Below are 12,930 nucleotides of genomic sequence, written 5' to 3'. Positions count from 1 at the left end.
CGTCTGCCTTCGGTGCAGGGTGTGACCCCAGGGTCCCGGGATCAAGTCCCACATCGGGGTCCCCGCAGGGAGCCTGCTTCTCCCTCTGCCTGGGTCTCTGCCTCTCTCATGAATAAATAAATAAAATCTTTATTTAAAAAAAAAAAAGAGAGCGAATGTTAACCTGAAAAGGCTCTGTAATTTAGGTGAGGTGACCACCTTGTTTTCTAGGTGAGGGTGAGGAAGCCCGAAGCTGAGCGGCTCCCCCAAGGTCATCCAACCAGTTACTCAGAACAGAAGCATGATGACATGGGGGTGTTTCTGAATTCCTAGTTTAGCGTCCCATAAACCCCCTGCCTCTTGGTCACTGAAATGACATAAATATCATAGTCGCACTATTCAAGCTTCAAATGCGTCGTGTTCTTATTGAGCACATCTGAAAACAGCCCGAGAAAAATTATGAGCAGGAACCAGTATGGCGAGAACAGAGATCTGGAAACAGCAAAAAGCTTCCTGCTTCTGTCCTTGGAAACAAGGCAGCCTCTCAGTCATGAAGCCTATCGATTCTGGTGATGTCTGCGCTCACTCTAGGAAGACCACAAGGTAAAACTCCTCACAGAAAGGCCCAGAAGGACTCCCCTCCCCCGACACTTAGCTCTGGACGGTAGATGGGAGAGACGGGAGGGGCGTGGACAGGAGGACTTCACTTTTACTCTGTTCCCTCTTGCATTGTCTGAGTATTTCACTACAGTAATGGGCAAATACTGCAAGAGAAAAAATAGCACTTTCGAAGCAGATCTTTTTCCCTTGCCGAGGACCTGTGTAAGCGGGGAGCCGGCAGCCTGTGGGGTTTCACTTTCGTCCTCACTTAGAGAAAGGAGCAAAGCCCAGATGGCTTTATCACAATCGTTTACTGGGAGTCATGGCCAATAAGCTGAAAGAGGGAGGAGGGGTAGGCAGGAGGCACGGAGGGAGGAGGAGAGGTGGAGAGCAGAGCCAAAGCCAGGCTTCTGGGGTGCAGCCTCAGGAGAAGAAAGGACGCGGGTCAGAGTTCGCCAGGGCTTTGGGGCTGCATTCCTGGCTGTGCCTGGTGAGGTCGGAGCGGGGACGTCGGGGCAGGAGGCAGGGGAGGCTGAGATCAGAGAGGCCGCAAGGACTGAGCTCGAAGGTGAGGCCCAGCAGCCCCGGGAGGGGAGGCCGGGTTGGTGATGGGTCCCTGGGAGGGGGCCTCCTTAGCTGAGCCAGGTCCGCGGATGAAGGGTGTGCAGAGCATTTCCTCCCAACCCAGCATCCAGGTTAACCTGGAACCAGCCTTGAGGGTGGGTCCGGGCACTTTCACGGAAAAGACAAGCCTGTTCGCTGGTAAGCCCCGTACTGCGCCAAGCGGGGACCAGACACCCCGACGTCCAAAATGGACCAAAGGACTAATTTAGGGAGTTCAAGAGAAACTGGGGCAAAGAGTCTGTGAACTACATTTTCCATCAAATGTGCCTCAAGGTGGCAGCCTTTCCACCTTTTCCCTCTGAGTTTTAACTTTTTTTTTTTTTCTTTTTTTTGAGTATAGTTGACGCGCAATGTTACATTAGTTTCAGGTGGAGGCTTGGTGGTTTGACAAGTTTAAGGGCTGCTTGGAAGATGCAGAGGACTGCATCTTTCCTTTATATCTGCAGGAAAACCCCATGAAACTGGCTTTTTAAAGGACTAAAGAGTCTGGCAGAGCATCTGACACATACTAACTCCTCAGTAAGTGTCTGTTCAAGTGACTTGAAGTCAATTAAAGTGTTCAGGAGACTCAAAAAAGAGTCTGTAACTGAAGGGTTTTTTAAAGATTTTATTTACTTATTCTTGAGACAGAGAGAGAGAGGCAGAGACACAGGCAGAGGGAGAAGCAGGCTCCCTGCGGGGAGCCTGATGAGGGACTCGATCCCGGGACCCCGGGGTCATGCCCTGGGCCAAAGGTAGACGCTCACCCGCTGAGCCACCCAGGCGTCCTTGTAACTGAAGTTTTTATCTCGGGTTCCACGGTATCTCTTGGATCATTGTATTTTTCCTTTATGAAACCAAGGGGGGGACCCTTCTGTTATGAACCACCACCTTACACTGAACCGTTGGTTACAGCGTACGAGTGAAGTACGAATGGGCTGGCACGCTATGAAGACTTCGCCATCAAGTGCCGAATGGAGGCTGGTGAGGGTGGTGGTGTCCACTCAGCTGATCACGCTGCTGGGCTGCACGCCGGGCATCACTAACTAACCAGCAATGACAGCTCAGTCTCTTTGTACCCCCACCAGACATATGCACAGGTTGTACTAGATGGGTAAAGCCATCACTAATTTACCTGTGTACTCAGCACACATGTGCAGAGAACCTACTAGGGAGAGACCTCGCGTAAACACCAGTGACACAAGAACACGTAAGTTGCTGGTGCTCTGCAGTAGCCAACAAGCACGTGGGAATATTAGCAAAAACATTCCCAGCTATCACATCCTCTGATTCTAAGACCTGTTAGTATGCAACTCAGATCTTTGTTTGTCCTTTGGTGCCTCCTGCTATCTTTGCAGTCCTCCAAATAGTCATGTTCAGCTCTGGCAGTAAAGGGAACTAAATATAAGAAGCTACCCAATCAGAAATCAGGATAAACTTAGTCTCAGCATAAAAGACCTCTTTTAAAAATTAAGTCCTGCTAATTGCCACATTTTTACCTATGAGGTTGATCGTGATAGTTAAGACAAAAGCATTTTTTTCCAGAAGAAAAAAATTCTGCTTGGCTTTTTTTTTTATTTTTAATTTTTTTTGAAGATTTTATTTATTTATTCATGAGAGACACCGAGACAGGCAGAGACACAGGCAGAGGGAGATGCAGCCCAATGCAGGACTCGATCCCAGGACCCCGGGATCCTGACCTGAGCCAAAGGCAGATGCTTAACCACCGAGCCACCCAGGTGCCCCTACTTGGCTTTATTTACTAATAAATGTTTTGTCATTCAGGATTAAGATTGGTATGGGCGGAGTTATAGGGTGAAAACTACTGAAGTTTAAACAATCAGGCTTTTCCTTAGACATTGGAAGAGCTTTATTTTTATTCTGGCTACATATTTCTTTTTCGGGGTGCTTTAGCATAGCTTAATATAGAAGAGCTCTAGGGGTGCTTTAAAACAGCTTAATATTAAAAAAAATAACAATTTACAATAATTTCAGGCAGTGTTTAAGACTCACTTGCCATTGTTCCCATGAGTATTTTAAAGTAATACCCTTTTTTGTAAAGTCCAAGAAGACAGCTGAAATATTTTATGGAGTGGAACAAAGCTAAAATATCCGCTTCAACTGAGTTGTGAGGGTTTGCTTATTTTTCATATTAAGCATTTCATTTTTATACTCTCAGTTCTACACATTTATACACGTTGATACTCATGTTGTCTCTTAACAATTTAACAGAAAAATCTAGAACTAACTAAAATATTAAAGTGAACCCTTTTATTCTCCTGAATATACACGAATTTACTTTGAAACTCACCTTGAAAAGAGCATAAAGTTCTTCTAGCTCATCAATGGTAAAGGACGTTTCTGTCACAATAGTTCGGACCTATAAGAAGGTGGACACAATGGATTTCACAATCTCAAAAGATATTATATTGGGAAAGTACCTGGTTTTCTTCTTTTAAGTCATCTCAGTCTGTCAAGCAGGACTTCATGGAGCAAGAAGGCCACTAGCTATTTTGCAAAGAACTTACCACGTTCCGTTTCGTAGTATCCTCCAGAGTCTGGATCACCTTCAGCCTCTGTTTGAATCTCATCTGCTCAATCAGATCTGCCCGGATGGTTCCAAATTTCTAGAAAGGAACAATATTGGCATTTCTGAGAAATCTGCTGCAAGTACATAGTACCATGTCTGCAAGACTTACGGAGACACAAGCTGGATACATAGAGGAAATTTCTTGTGAAATAACAGGCATCCTGGACTAGATCTTTATTTTAAAAACAATTTAGCAGCCGTTAAGTAAGTAACAGGCGACTCTCATGCTTCTTAGCGCTGGAGCTAAATTTCACAGTTAAATGAGTCTCGCTGGAATCAATAAACCAGTTTAGAGGGAAGAAAACATTGGATAAGGCTGTAAGGGCCATTTACGTAAGAATGAAAATGCTTCAAAGGAAGGATTTTCTCCACAGGAAGAAAGGAAATATCTGAGGCTCACGATTAGCCTGGGAGGTCAGAAGAAGTGCTTGTGGGAGGCTCCCTGTTCCTGTTCCCTTGTCCCGAGTCAGAAACCCACGTTGTCTCTGGATGGCAGACACTGTGGGCTGGCTCTCTCTCCAAACTCCAAAATGCCTCCTAGTACCTGGGTGTTTGTTGAATGAAATTTCAAAAGCCAAATGAGTCTTTCAATCTGACGGTGGAGAAAGAATATATATAAAGCTTTCGATCTCCTACAGGTACAAAAGGAAAACAAAGCAATTCTGCTGAAAGCATGAAGCTTGACCCATGCGAGCAGTGCTGCGATGGTTCAGCACATTCAAAGGGTCAAGAAATAGCTGACGGACGTGTCAAGTGTCGGCAAGGTACAGCCAAAACCCTCATCTGCTGCTGCCCAGGGTATCAGTTGGTACGACCATTTGGGACATCTGTCTGCAGTATCCACTAAATCTGAAGAGAAATATATACCAATGACACACATAAATTCCTAAGTGCCTCCCCCAAAAGTGTTTATTTTATTCTATGCAAAAAATATTCATAGTGCTACCGTTAGCCAAAAGCAAGTAGTCACTCAAATGCTCGCTAACAGTGGACTGGATAAATAAATCGTAGTGCTATCACACAGCAACGAAAATGAACCATTCGGATAAATCTCACTATCATAACGCTACGCAAAAGAAACCAGAACCAAAAGAGTTCATTCTGGAGAAGTGGAATCATACATTCATGAATGAAGTTCAAAAAACAAACACAACTGACACATTAATTTTGGAGAGAAGTACAGTGACAGGAAGGAGACGCAAAGGGCATCTCGAGGGTGCTGGCATTGGTCCGGGTAACAGTTATGGGGGTGCGGGAATCAGAGGCTTTGTACATCCATACCACAGGCTCCTACTCAAGAAATCCTGAAAAAAAAACAACACAACTATTTTATACAAAGTGACTTGCATGAATCTCCTAGAAGTCATGATGAAAAAGACTAATCGCAAAAGAATGCATAGCGCATTTTTTATGTGATAATCATGAAATGAGATTACTGTAGAGAGGGGGGCTCCCGACAGCGTGAGGGAAGGGTGGTTGTGGGTACAGGCGGACAATCCGGCAGCCCCGGGGGAGCAGCACCTACAGGGGAGTATCTCACCGTGGTGGTGGTTCTGCGAGGCATGTGACAGAACTGCACGCACTTGCACCCGTACCTGCACCTGCACACGCACCTGCACCTGCACATGCACCTGCACACGCACCTGCACCTGCACACACACCTGCACACGCACACCTAGAACGCACACGCAGCTGCTGAAGCCTGACCAAGCGTGCCTGGGATGCTCACTTGGAGCGGGTGAAGGCCTGGGGCATGCACCTGACTCTGTACCTTCTCTGCTACCTCCTTGAAGCTATAATTCCGTCTAAGGAAAAGGTCTTTTTGTTTGTAAAGAGGGGCTTTGGCGCGGCGGTGAGTGTCAGGTCGGAACAGGACAGTCAACTGGAGAGGCGAGTGCTCATCAGGGAGACGGGAAGCAGGGGGGTGCGGAGCGGGGTAGTCTCAGTACAAACCAAACACAGGGTAAGATGACGCATTCCAGTAAGAAGCAGCACAGCCCGCTAGAAAGTGGACGTGCTGGTTCCCTGGAGGTCTGCTTTTCTGGTGACGTCACATTTAGCCAAGACACAAAGGACACGGGGAAGCAAGCACACGGATCTTTGCAAGAAGCACGTCCAGGCAGGGGCGGCTGGTGGCATCCAGGCCCCCCACGTCCCCCCCCCCCCCACAGGCACTGGAACCTACACGACCCCTTTGAGGAGCAGCGGGAGGCCACTGTGACCCGAGGGGCGTGAGAAAGGGGCGGTGGCAGGCGATCGCCTGTGATCAGAGAGCCAGCTGCTGCAGCAGGGAGTGCGTGTGGGGCTCCGAGGCCTCGGGAAGCACTTGGAGTCTGCCCCCGAGTGAGCCGGCAGGCAGGCCCCTGGAGCTCAGGCGAAGGAGTGTCCTCTGCCCCCACCCCCCCGTGTTAGAGGGACGCGCTTGCTTCTGGGGTTGAAATAAAGGTGCCAGGCTTCGGGGGAGCAAGAGCAGTTCAGGGGCTCCAGTGAGACGGTTGTGGCTCCGACGAGGGTGGAGGGTAGTGACCCTGGAAACACCAGGAGGGAAGTGCTTTCTCTCTCCCCCAGTCCAGAGACAAGGCCTCAGAAGTCAACAGAAACCATCCAAGTCCACGTTGCCGCTGAAGCACTCGTTGCAAAGTCCGTGCTAGACAGAGGACGGGGTTTCCATCAGACGGGTGCACCGTAGGCCTTCGACCGACGACGCAAAAACGTTGGTCGTGAGACCGAAGGAAGCTAAATCTTACGGCAGCTACAGCGGCAGGCCCGTTACCTGATGGGTCACTGGCTCCTTCCAGTAACCCCGTGCGTTGGTACCGTTACGTCCATTTTACAGACGGGAAAGCCAAGGCCCCGAGCGGTAGAGGACGTTCCCCAGGGTTCCCCAGGGGCCGAGCTACAAGGCTGAGGCCCAGACTCCAGCTCTGGAACCCGCCACCTACCATTTGATCCCACAATAAGTTCTTCCCGGTGTCCTTGATGACAACCCAGATTTTGGGACTAGACAAAATGGGATTCAAACTCACGTTGACTGGTTGGCTGTCGTGATTCTACACAACCCAGTCGCATCCTCCGAACCTCAGTTTATTTCCCTGTAAGATGAGGCCCCCAAACTGTCCGCGTGGACGTGCTGTTAGAGATGCATGTATTAATGGGAAGCAGCAATCACCGGGGCACCTGGGAGGCTCAGGCGGTTAAGTGTCTGCCTTCGACTCAGGTCATGATCCCGGGCCCCGGGGTCCCGCTCCGCGTTAGGGTCCCCCCTCAGCGGGGGCCTCTTCTCCCTCTCCCTCTGCCCCTCCCCCGGCTCATGCTCTCTCTCTCTCTTTCTCTCTCAAACAAATAAATAAAATCTTTAAAAATAAAATAAAAAATAGGGCAGCCCAGGTGGCTCAGCAGTTGAGCACTTGCCTTCAGCCCAGGGCGTGATCCTGGAGACCCGGGATCGAGTCCCACGTCGGGCTCCCTGCATGGAGCCTGCTTCTCCCTCTGCCTGTGTCTCTCTGTCTCTTTCTCTCTGTGTGTGTGTCTCTCATGAATAAATAAATAAAATCTTTAAAAAAATAAAATAAAATAAAAAATAAATTAAAAAATAAAGTATCGGTAACAGTAACAAATACTAAACGTTGGCTGGACAATCTCTGCAGACTGCTAAAGAAAGGATGACTTCGCCCCAAGCCTGACCCTCCAAGAGCCTCCGGCACTGGCCACAGACACAATGGACACAACGGAAATGCAGCGACTCTTCCATCAGAAGCAAACAGTCCCGACCTGCAAGGGAGCCACAGTCTCCACGTTCCTGACGGGCTGTTTCCGGGGGATGTCTAAAGGAGAACGAGCACTGACTGGGTCCCTCTGTCTCTCCCCTGCTCCCCCTTTCTCTCCCACCACTTGAAACCCTACAAATGGGGCCAACAAAGGTGGCTCAGGACCCCCTGGAGCCAACGTTTCCCTTTACCCAGAGCAAGGGCCCAGGTGTGAGCCCGGCTCCCAGCACCGCGCATTTCAGTCCCATGAGGACAACCGATTCACTAAAGCAACAACAGTGCTTTTTTCTAAAAAATAGAATTCAGTGATGGGGGTGAGGGAGCCCAATATTTTTTTTCTTTCATTTCCTAAAATCTACCCTTCCTTAAACAAGAGAGAAAATAACCCATCTCATTTGCATCTTGCTTCCAACTCCATTTTTATCTGAATGTTTCTGTGGCCTGTTTCTTTTCTTTTCTTTTTTAAAATATTTTATTTATTTATAAATTACACAGGCAGAGGGAGAAGCAGGCTCCGTGCTGGGAGCCCGACGCGGGACTCGATCCCGGGTCTCCAGGATGAGGCCCTGGGCTGCAGGCGGCGCTAAGCTGCTGGGCCACCCGGGCTGCCTGTGGCCTGTCTCTAATCCTCCCACGGAGCTGCGGAGGTCTGCGTGGGCGGGGAGGGGAGGCCTCTTCAAGGCAGCAGAGCTTCGTGCGTGGTCCTGCTGCTTGCCCTGCTCCCCCGGGGCTGCCCATCGCGGCTCACAACTAGGTCCCCAGCCCTTGGTTTCACACCCCGTCACCTCCGCTGTGCGCAGACGTCCCCTCCTGGCCACACAGACCCGGGACAAGGGACAAGTGGCTGATGGAAAGGCATGACGTGGGGACCAGCTTGCCTCAAGTCCCCAGCTCAGTCCTCGGGCCTCTCCCACCCGCACCATCCTTCCTGGGGGCCAGGGGCTCCTGCCGCGCCGCGCCGGGCGGCCTCCCTGTGATTTCCCTCACCCCTCCCCGCTTTCCCTTGCGTGGCTGGGACGACGGAGGCGACGACCAGGTACAGATTTCAGAAGGAGGTCGCCAGGGCCGGTCTCCGCCGAGTCCCATAAGCTCCTCCTTTCCTAAATCCTCCAGAGGGGCCTAGAACTATCCAAACGCTGCAGCTTAAAACACACACACACACACATCACAGGTGCACACACCACTTGGCCGTGAGTCCACGGGGCGGTGATCGGAGCAAATGTGCAGGCCGCGGGGACATTTGTTGAAACAAAAAGAAGGTGGCGTTTCTGAAATCGGAACTCCACAGCTTCCGTTTTTACGTAAAAGTAGTTCACTGAAGCTCTGCTCTAAGCGCCTGTATTCACCTTCCCGGGGCGCAGGATGGAGCTCACTCCTGTTCAGAGGACCCAGCACCATTCACAGCCGACGGTCCTTGCTTTGGCCAGAAAGCTCCGAGGGTCTGGGTGAGTGAGGCTCAGCCTTGGAGGACGGGGTGGGGGTGAGCGGAGGCGTGAAGGGATGTGGCCTCTGGACTTAGAAAACACGGTATAAAGTCGAGGGAGGCTGCGACCAGGGGATGGGTGGAGACGCCCAGACAGCTCCCCCCACGCCCCCTCGCCTCCCTCCACGGTGCTGGCACCGCGCGTCGGGTGGGTGGGGAGGCAATATTCAGGGGGAGGGAAGGAGGATGAGGAGGGAGAAGGGAAGAAGGAATCAGGTATGAAGTCGGCGCCAAGACCTCGCTTGTTGGAGGCGCAGGTTTGCCAAACGGGCTGCCTCTCGGGGGTCCTCTGATCTCTAAGGGATTCTCAGCTCGGGACGACACTCAAATCCATGCAACACCTTCGGGACTCCCTGTCAGAAAGCAGGCCCTTATTTTATGACCAATTTGTGTTGGCAAATGGAGGAGGAAGAAAGCACATATGTAACGATCTAGCAAAATGAACTGATGTGATCACTACGGTTCCACTAACAACTGGTGGTCTACGGTTCTTTTTTGAGGGATGTATTTATCCTTTTAAGAATTCAACTTGGAAACCGAAGCTATGCATCAGCAAAAAAAAAAAAAAAAGTCAAGCCCCCTGGGCCTTCCTGTTGGGAGACACATGATGAAGGACTTACAAGTAAAATACTCTCCTGTCTAGAGTTTGCTTGAAAATATTCCAGAAAAAAAAAAAAAAGTGACTTTGATGAAAGCGATCAGAAAAATGTTGATATCTGTTGGACTGTGTGATGGGTTAATGGAAATGCATCAGGTTATCCTTTGGATTTCTATTGTTTAAGATCAAGAAAGAAAGAAAAAAAAAATCACAGCAGGTGTTGATAACGTATCCCCAGGGCTGAGCACGATGCCTGACAGGCACTTATAACATCTTGAACAAAGATTTTTTTTTCCTGATAAATGGGCAATCAAGCAGTGTTTCTTGCATCTCCGGGTCTCCGCCCACTGCCCCAACCGTAGAATCTTCTTTGCTAGTCTATTCCTTCGGCTCTCCCCACTCCAGTTTGCTGCATGAGGAGCAGAAATAATGTACTTGGAGAGAAACTCCTCAGCTTCCAGCAGGCTGCTGAGTGCCTTGCAAAGCAATCAGTGGCTTTAAGAATCCCCACTAAGCAGCCCCTACTGGACCCACAGACTCATGTCCCTAGGTACATTTACAATCCACCTGATTCTATCCAGACAAACCCCACTGGCTCTAGCGTGAATGCTGGAGAGCTACTTTCTAGCTGTGTGGCCTGGAAAAACTAGCTCAACCTCTCTCAACTTACATTTTCACCTTAAAATGGATTAACATTGACCTGGTGGGGCTGTCTACGAAGCACCCAGCACCCTGCCCATACCAGATGGGCTCTCCGTGAGTGGTAACTCTTGGGGTCATCATTAGTAAGCTCGACACATGATTCAGAACCTACATGACTACTTTGTGCGTGTCCTGCACAAACTCCCCCTGTGTTGTACTAGCCACGTCCTTTCCCTGCTTTTCTCAGGTTGAAGCCACTGGGTTGGGTTGTCTTGAACATGAAGAAACTCTGTGGGGGTCATGTGTCCCTGAGCCTTTGAGGAGGGTCATCTGGGTCTATGGATCACACCTGAAGGCTGGGGCTTTGTCTTTCACTTCCGTCCAACTGCAAAACTGCGGAGCCTGCAAAAAAGAGCACTGCCTTCTCTCAAACTGTCCATACGATTCCTTCCAGTAGGGTCTTAGGAGAACTTAACAATGAGTAAGGATTTCTCCATGAGGCATTTATGAATAAAGTTATCTCATCAGGAGAAATCTGATCAATATCTAACCAACCTCCAGCAACCTGGGGAGGGTCCCTGGGGAGACCTCAAAGCTGAATGGACTTTCAGGATTTTTCCTACTTTTCTATCTTCCTGGCTACCTATCCTGAAGCACAGAAATAATTGTGTTGCAGGCCTCAGAAAACGGGTGTCAGGCCTTAGCTCAAACCAGGTTATCACCAGCTTCTGCGACCCGTGGCCCCATTCTGCATCTAGGGCAGTGATTCGCAACCCTCACCGGGCACTGGAGCATCTGGGGAACTTAAAAAAAAAAAAAAAAAAAGCTCATTTCTTAGGCCTCATACCAAAGATACAGATTTAATGGGTCTGGAATGGAACCTGGGAATTCACATTTTTAAAAGGCTGACTTTGAAAAAAAATTGTAAGCGATTTTAATGCACAGGTGAGATTGAGAACTACCAATCTAACGGTTAGGAGGGAAAAAAAAAAAAGATAAGCGAGAGTTTGTGGTGGCCTCTTAGGTTGATCGGTAAGGCACGGGGGAGCCCCTGGAAACCTGTGAGCAGTGCGGTGACACGAAGGAGAGAAAACAGAAAACCAGTCATTATGCACTGAAAGACCAGGTAATACAAGCACGGGTGCAAAGAAGAGGGGTTGTCCCTGCAGGCAGAGGAAGGAAACTGCCGCTGTATCCTGCAACAGGATGTGTGGCGGCCCACGGGCCACCACTAGGCATCAGGCGGACAGGATGTAAGTGGCAACCAGCCCTTGGTCTTGCCTCCATCCTCTCCTCTTTCCCTTTAAAAATGGCTCAAGTGCTGACCTCAGCAGTTGTTAGCTTATCTGTTGTCAAGAATGAAGCTGAGTTTCCACATATTAAGCTTTATGACTTTGGTCCAGAATTGTCTTAACAATGAAGGTTTCAGGGGATGCCCTTAGAAAAACAACCCACAGCTATAATAACAAGTATCGCCTTTAATCACATGGGCTCTTTCTCCATCCAAAAATAATCACCCCAAACTTCCAACAGTGTTGTCCAAAAGTCCTGGGGCGATGATGTTTCTTTATTACATTATGATAATAACCAGTTTTTGAGAGACTGAAGTGAAATATCCATCTTTAGTCTCCATTGGTGGAAACATAAATTGGGATAATCTTTATGGAAATTGGACAGCGTATGTGCTAGGAGCTTGGAAATAATTCATACTTTTTGATCTATTCCTTAGCATGGACTCTAAGAAAATAATCAGAGATGAGATATTTGCATACAAGTTTATCACAGAATATAGAGTATATATAATCACACCATGTAAGTTTGCCATAAAATACTGAAAACTTGGAAGTATTCAAAGTAAATGTCCAACAAAAGTGACCAGTTAAATAAATATTGGGACTTCATTAAAGCAGAATATTAAGGCTCTATTAAAATTATGGCTTTACAAACTATGGAAAGAGCCCAGATGTCCATCGACGGATGAACGGACAGAGAAGAGGTGGCACATATATCCAATGGATACTACTCAGCCATCAAGAAAAATGAAATCTTGCCATTTGCAACAACGTGGCTAGAACTAGAGGGTGTTATGCTAAGTGAAGTAAGTCAGAGAAAGACATTTATCTTATGATTTCATTTATATGTGAAATTTAAGAAAGAAAACAGAGAATCATAGGGGGAGGGAGGGGAAAAGTAAAACAAGACAAAATCAGAGAAAGTAAAACAAGAGCCTCTTAATCATAGGAAATGAACTGAGGGCTGCTGGAGGGGAGGTGGGTGGGGGGACGGGGCAACTGGGGGACGGGCATTAAGGAGGGCGCGTGATGGGATGAGCGCTGGGTGTTATACGAGACTGACGAATCACGGACTCTACCTCTGAAACTAATAATACACTGTACGTTAATTAGCTGAATTTAAATTTTTAAAAAAGGAAAACACATTATTGCTTTAAACAATATTTAACATATCAGAGAGTGCTCATGGTGTATTTTAAGTGAAAAATAGGCTGTTACAAAGCACTTTTTAGTAGAGACTTATTTCTTTAAGTCTCTTTAAGTGTATATTGCAAATATAAAAACATACTTGAGGGAAAGTATGGTAAATGTAATTTATAGAATAGTTTGTTTTCCCTCATATTTCTCCATAGTTTCTACACTTTTAAAATTAAACA

General features: G+C 48.2%; 1 protein-coding gene across 1 annotated transcript in view; it reads right to left on the bottom strand.

Moving 5' to 3' along the window:
- Positions 1–12,930, bottom strand: part of TBC1D9 (TBC1 domain family member 9) — a 113,332-nt gene that overhangs the window by 12,700 nt on the left and 87,702 nt on the right. Inside the window, exons 14-15 of the mRNA XM_026018484.2 lie at positions 3,711–3,809; positions 3,494–3,562 (exon numbers count right to left, since the gene is read on the bottom strand). Coding sequence (XP_025874269.1) covers positions 3,494–3,562; positions 3,711–3,809 — 168 coding nt within the window. The remainder of the gene's footprint in view (positions 1–3,493; positions 3,563–3,710; positions 3,810–12,930) is intronic.

This window comes from Vulpes vulpes, chromosome 4 (genome assembly GCF_048418805.1).
Source record: "Vulpes vulpes isolate BD-2025 chromosome 4, VulVul3, whole genome shotgun sequence".
In the NCBI taxonomy this organism is placed as follows: domain Eukaryota; kingdom Metazoa; phylum Chordata; class Mammalia; order Carnivora; family Canidae; genus Vulpes; species Vulpes vulpes.
Note: the sequence above shows the minus strand (reverse complement) of the source record. Positions and strands in the feature narration are given on the sequence as shown.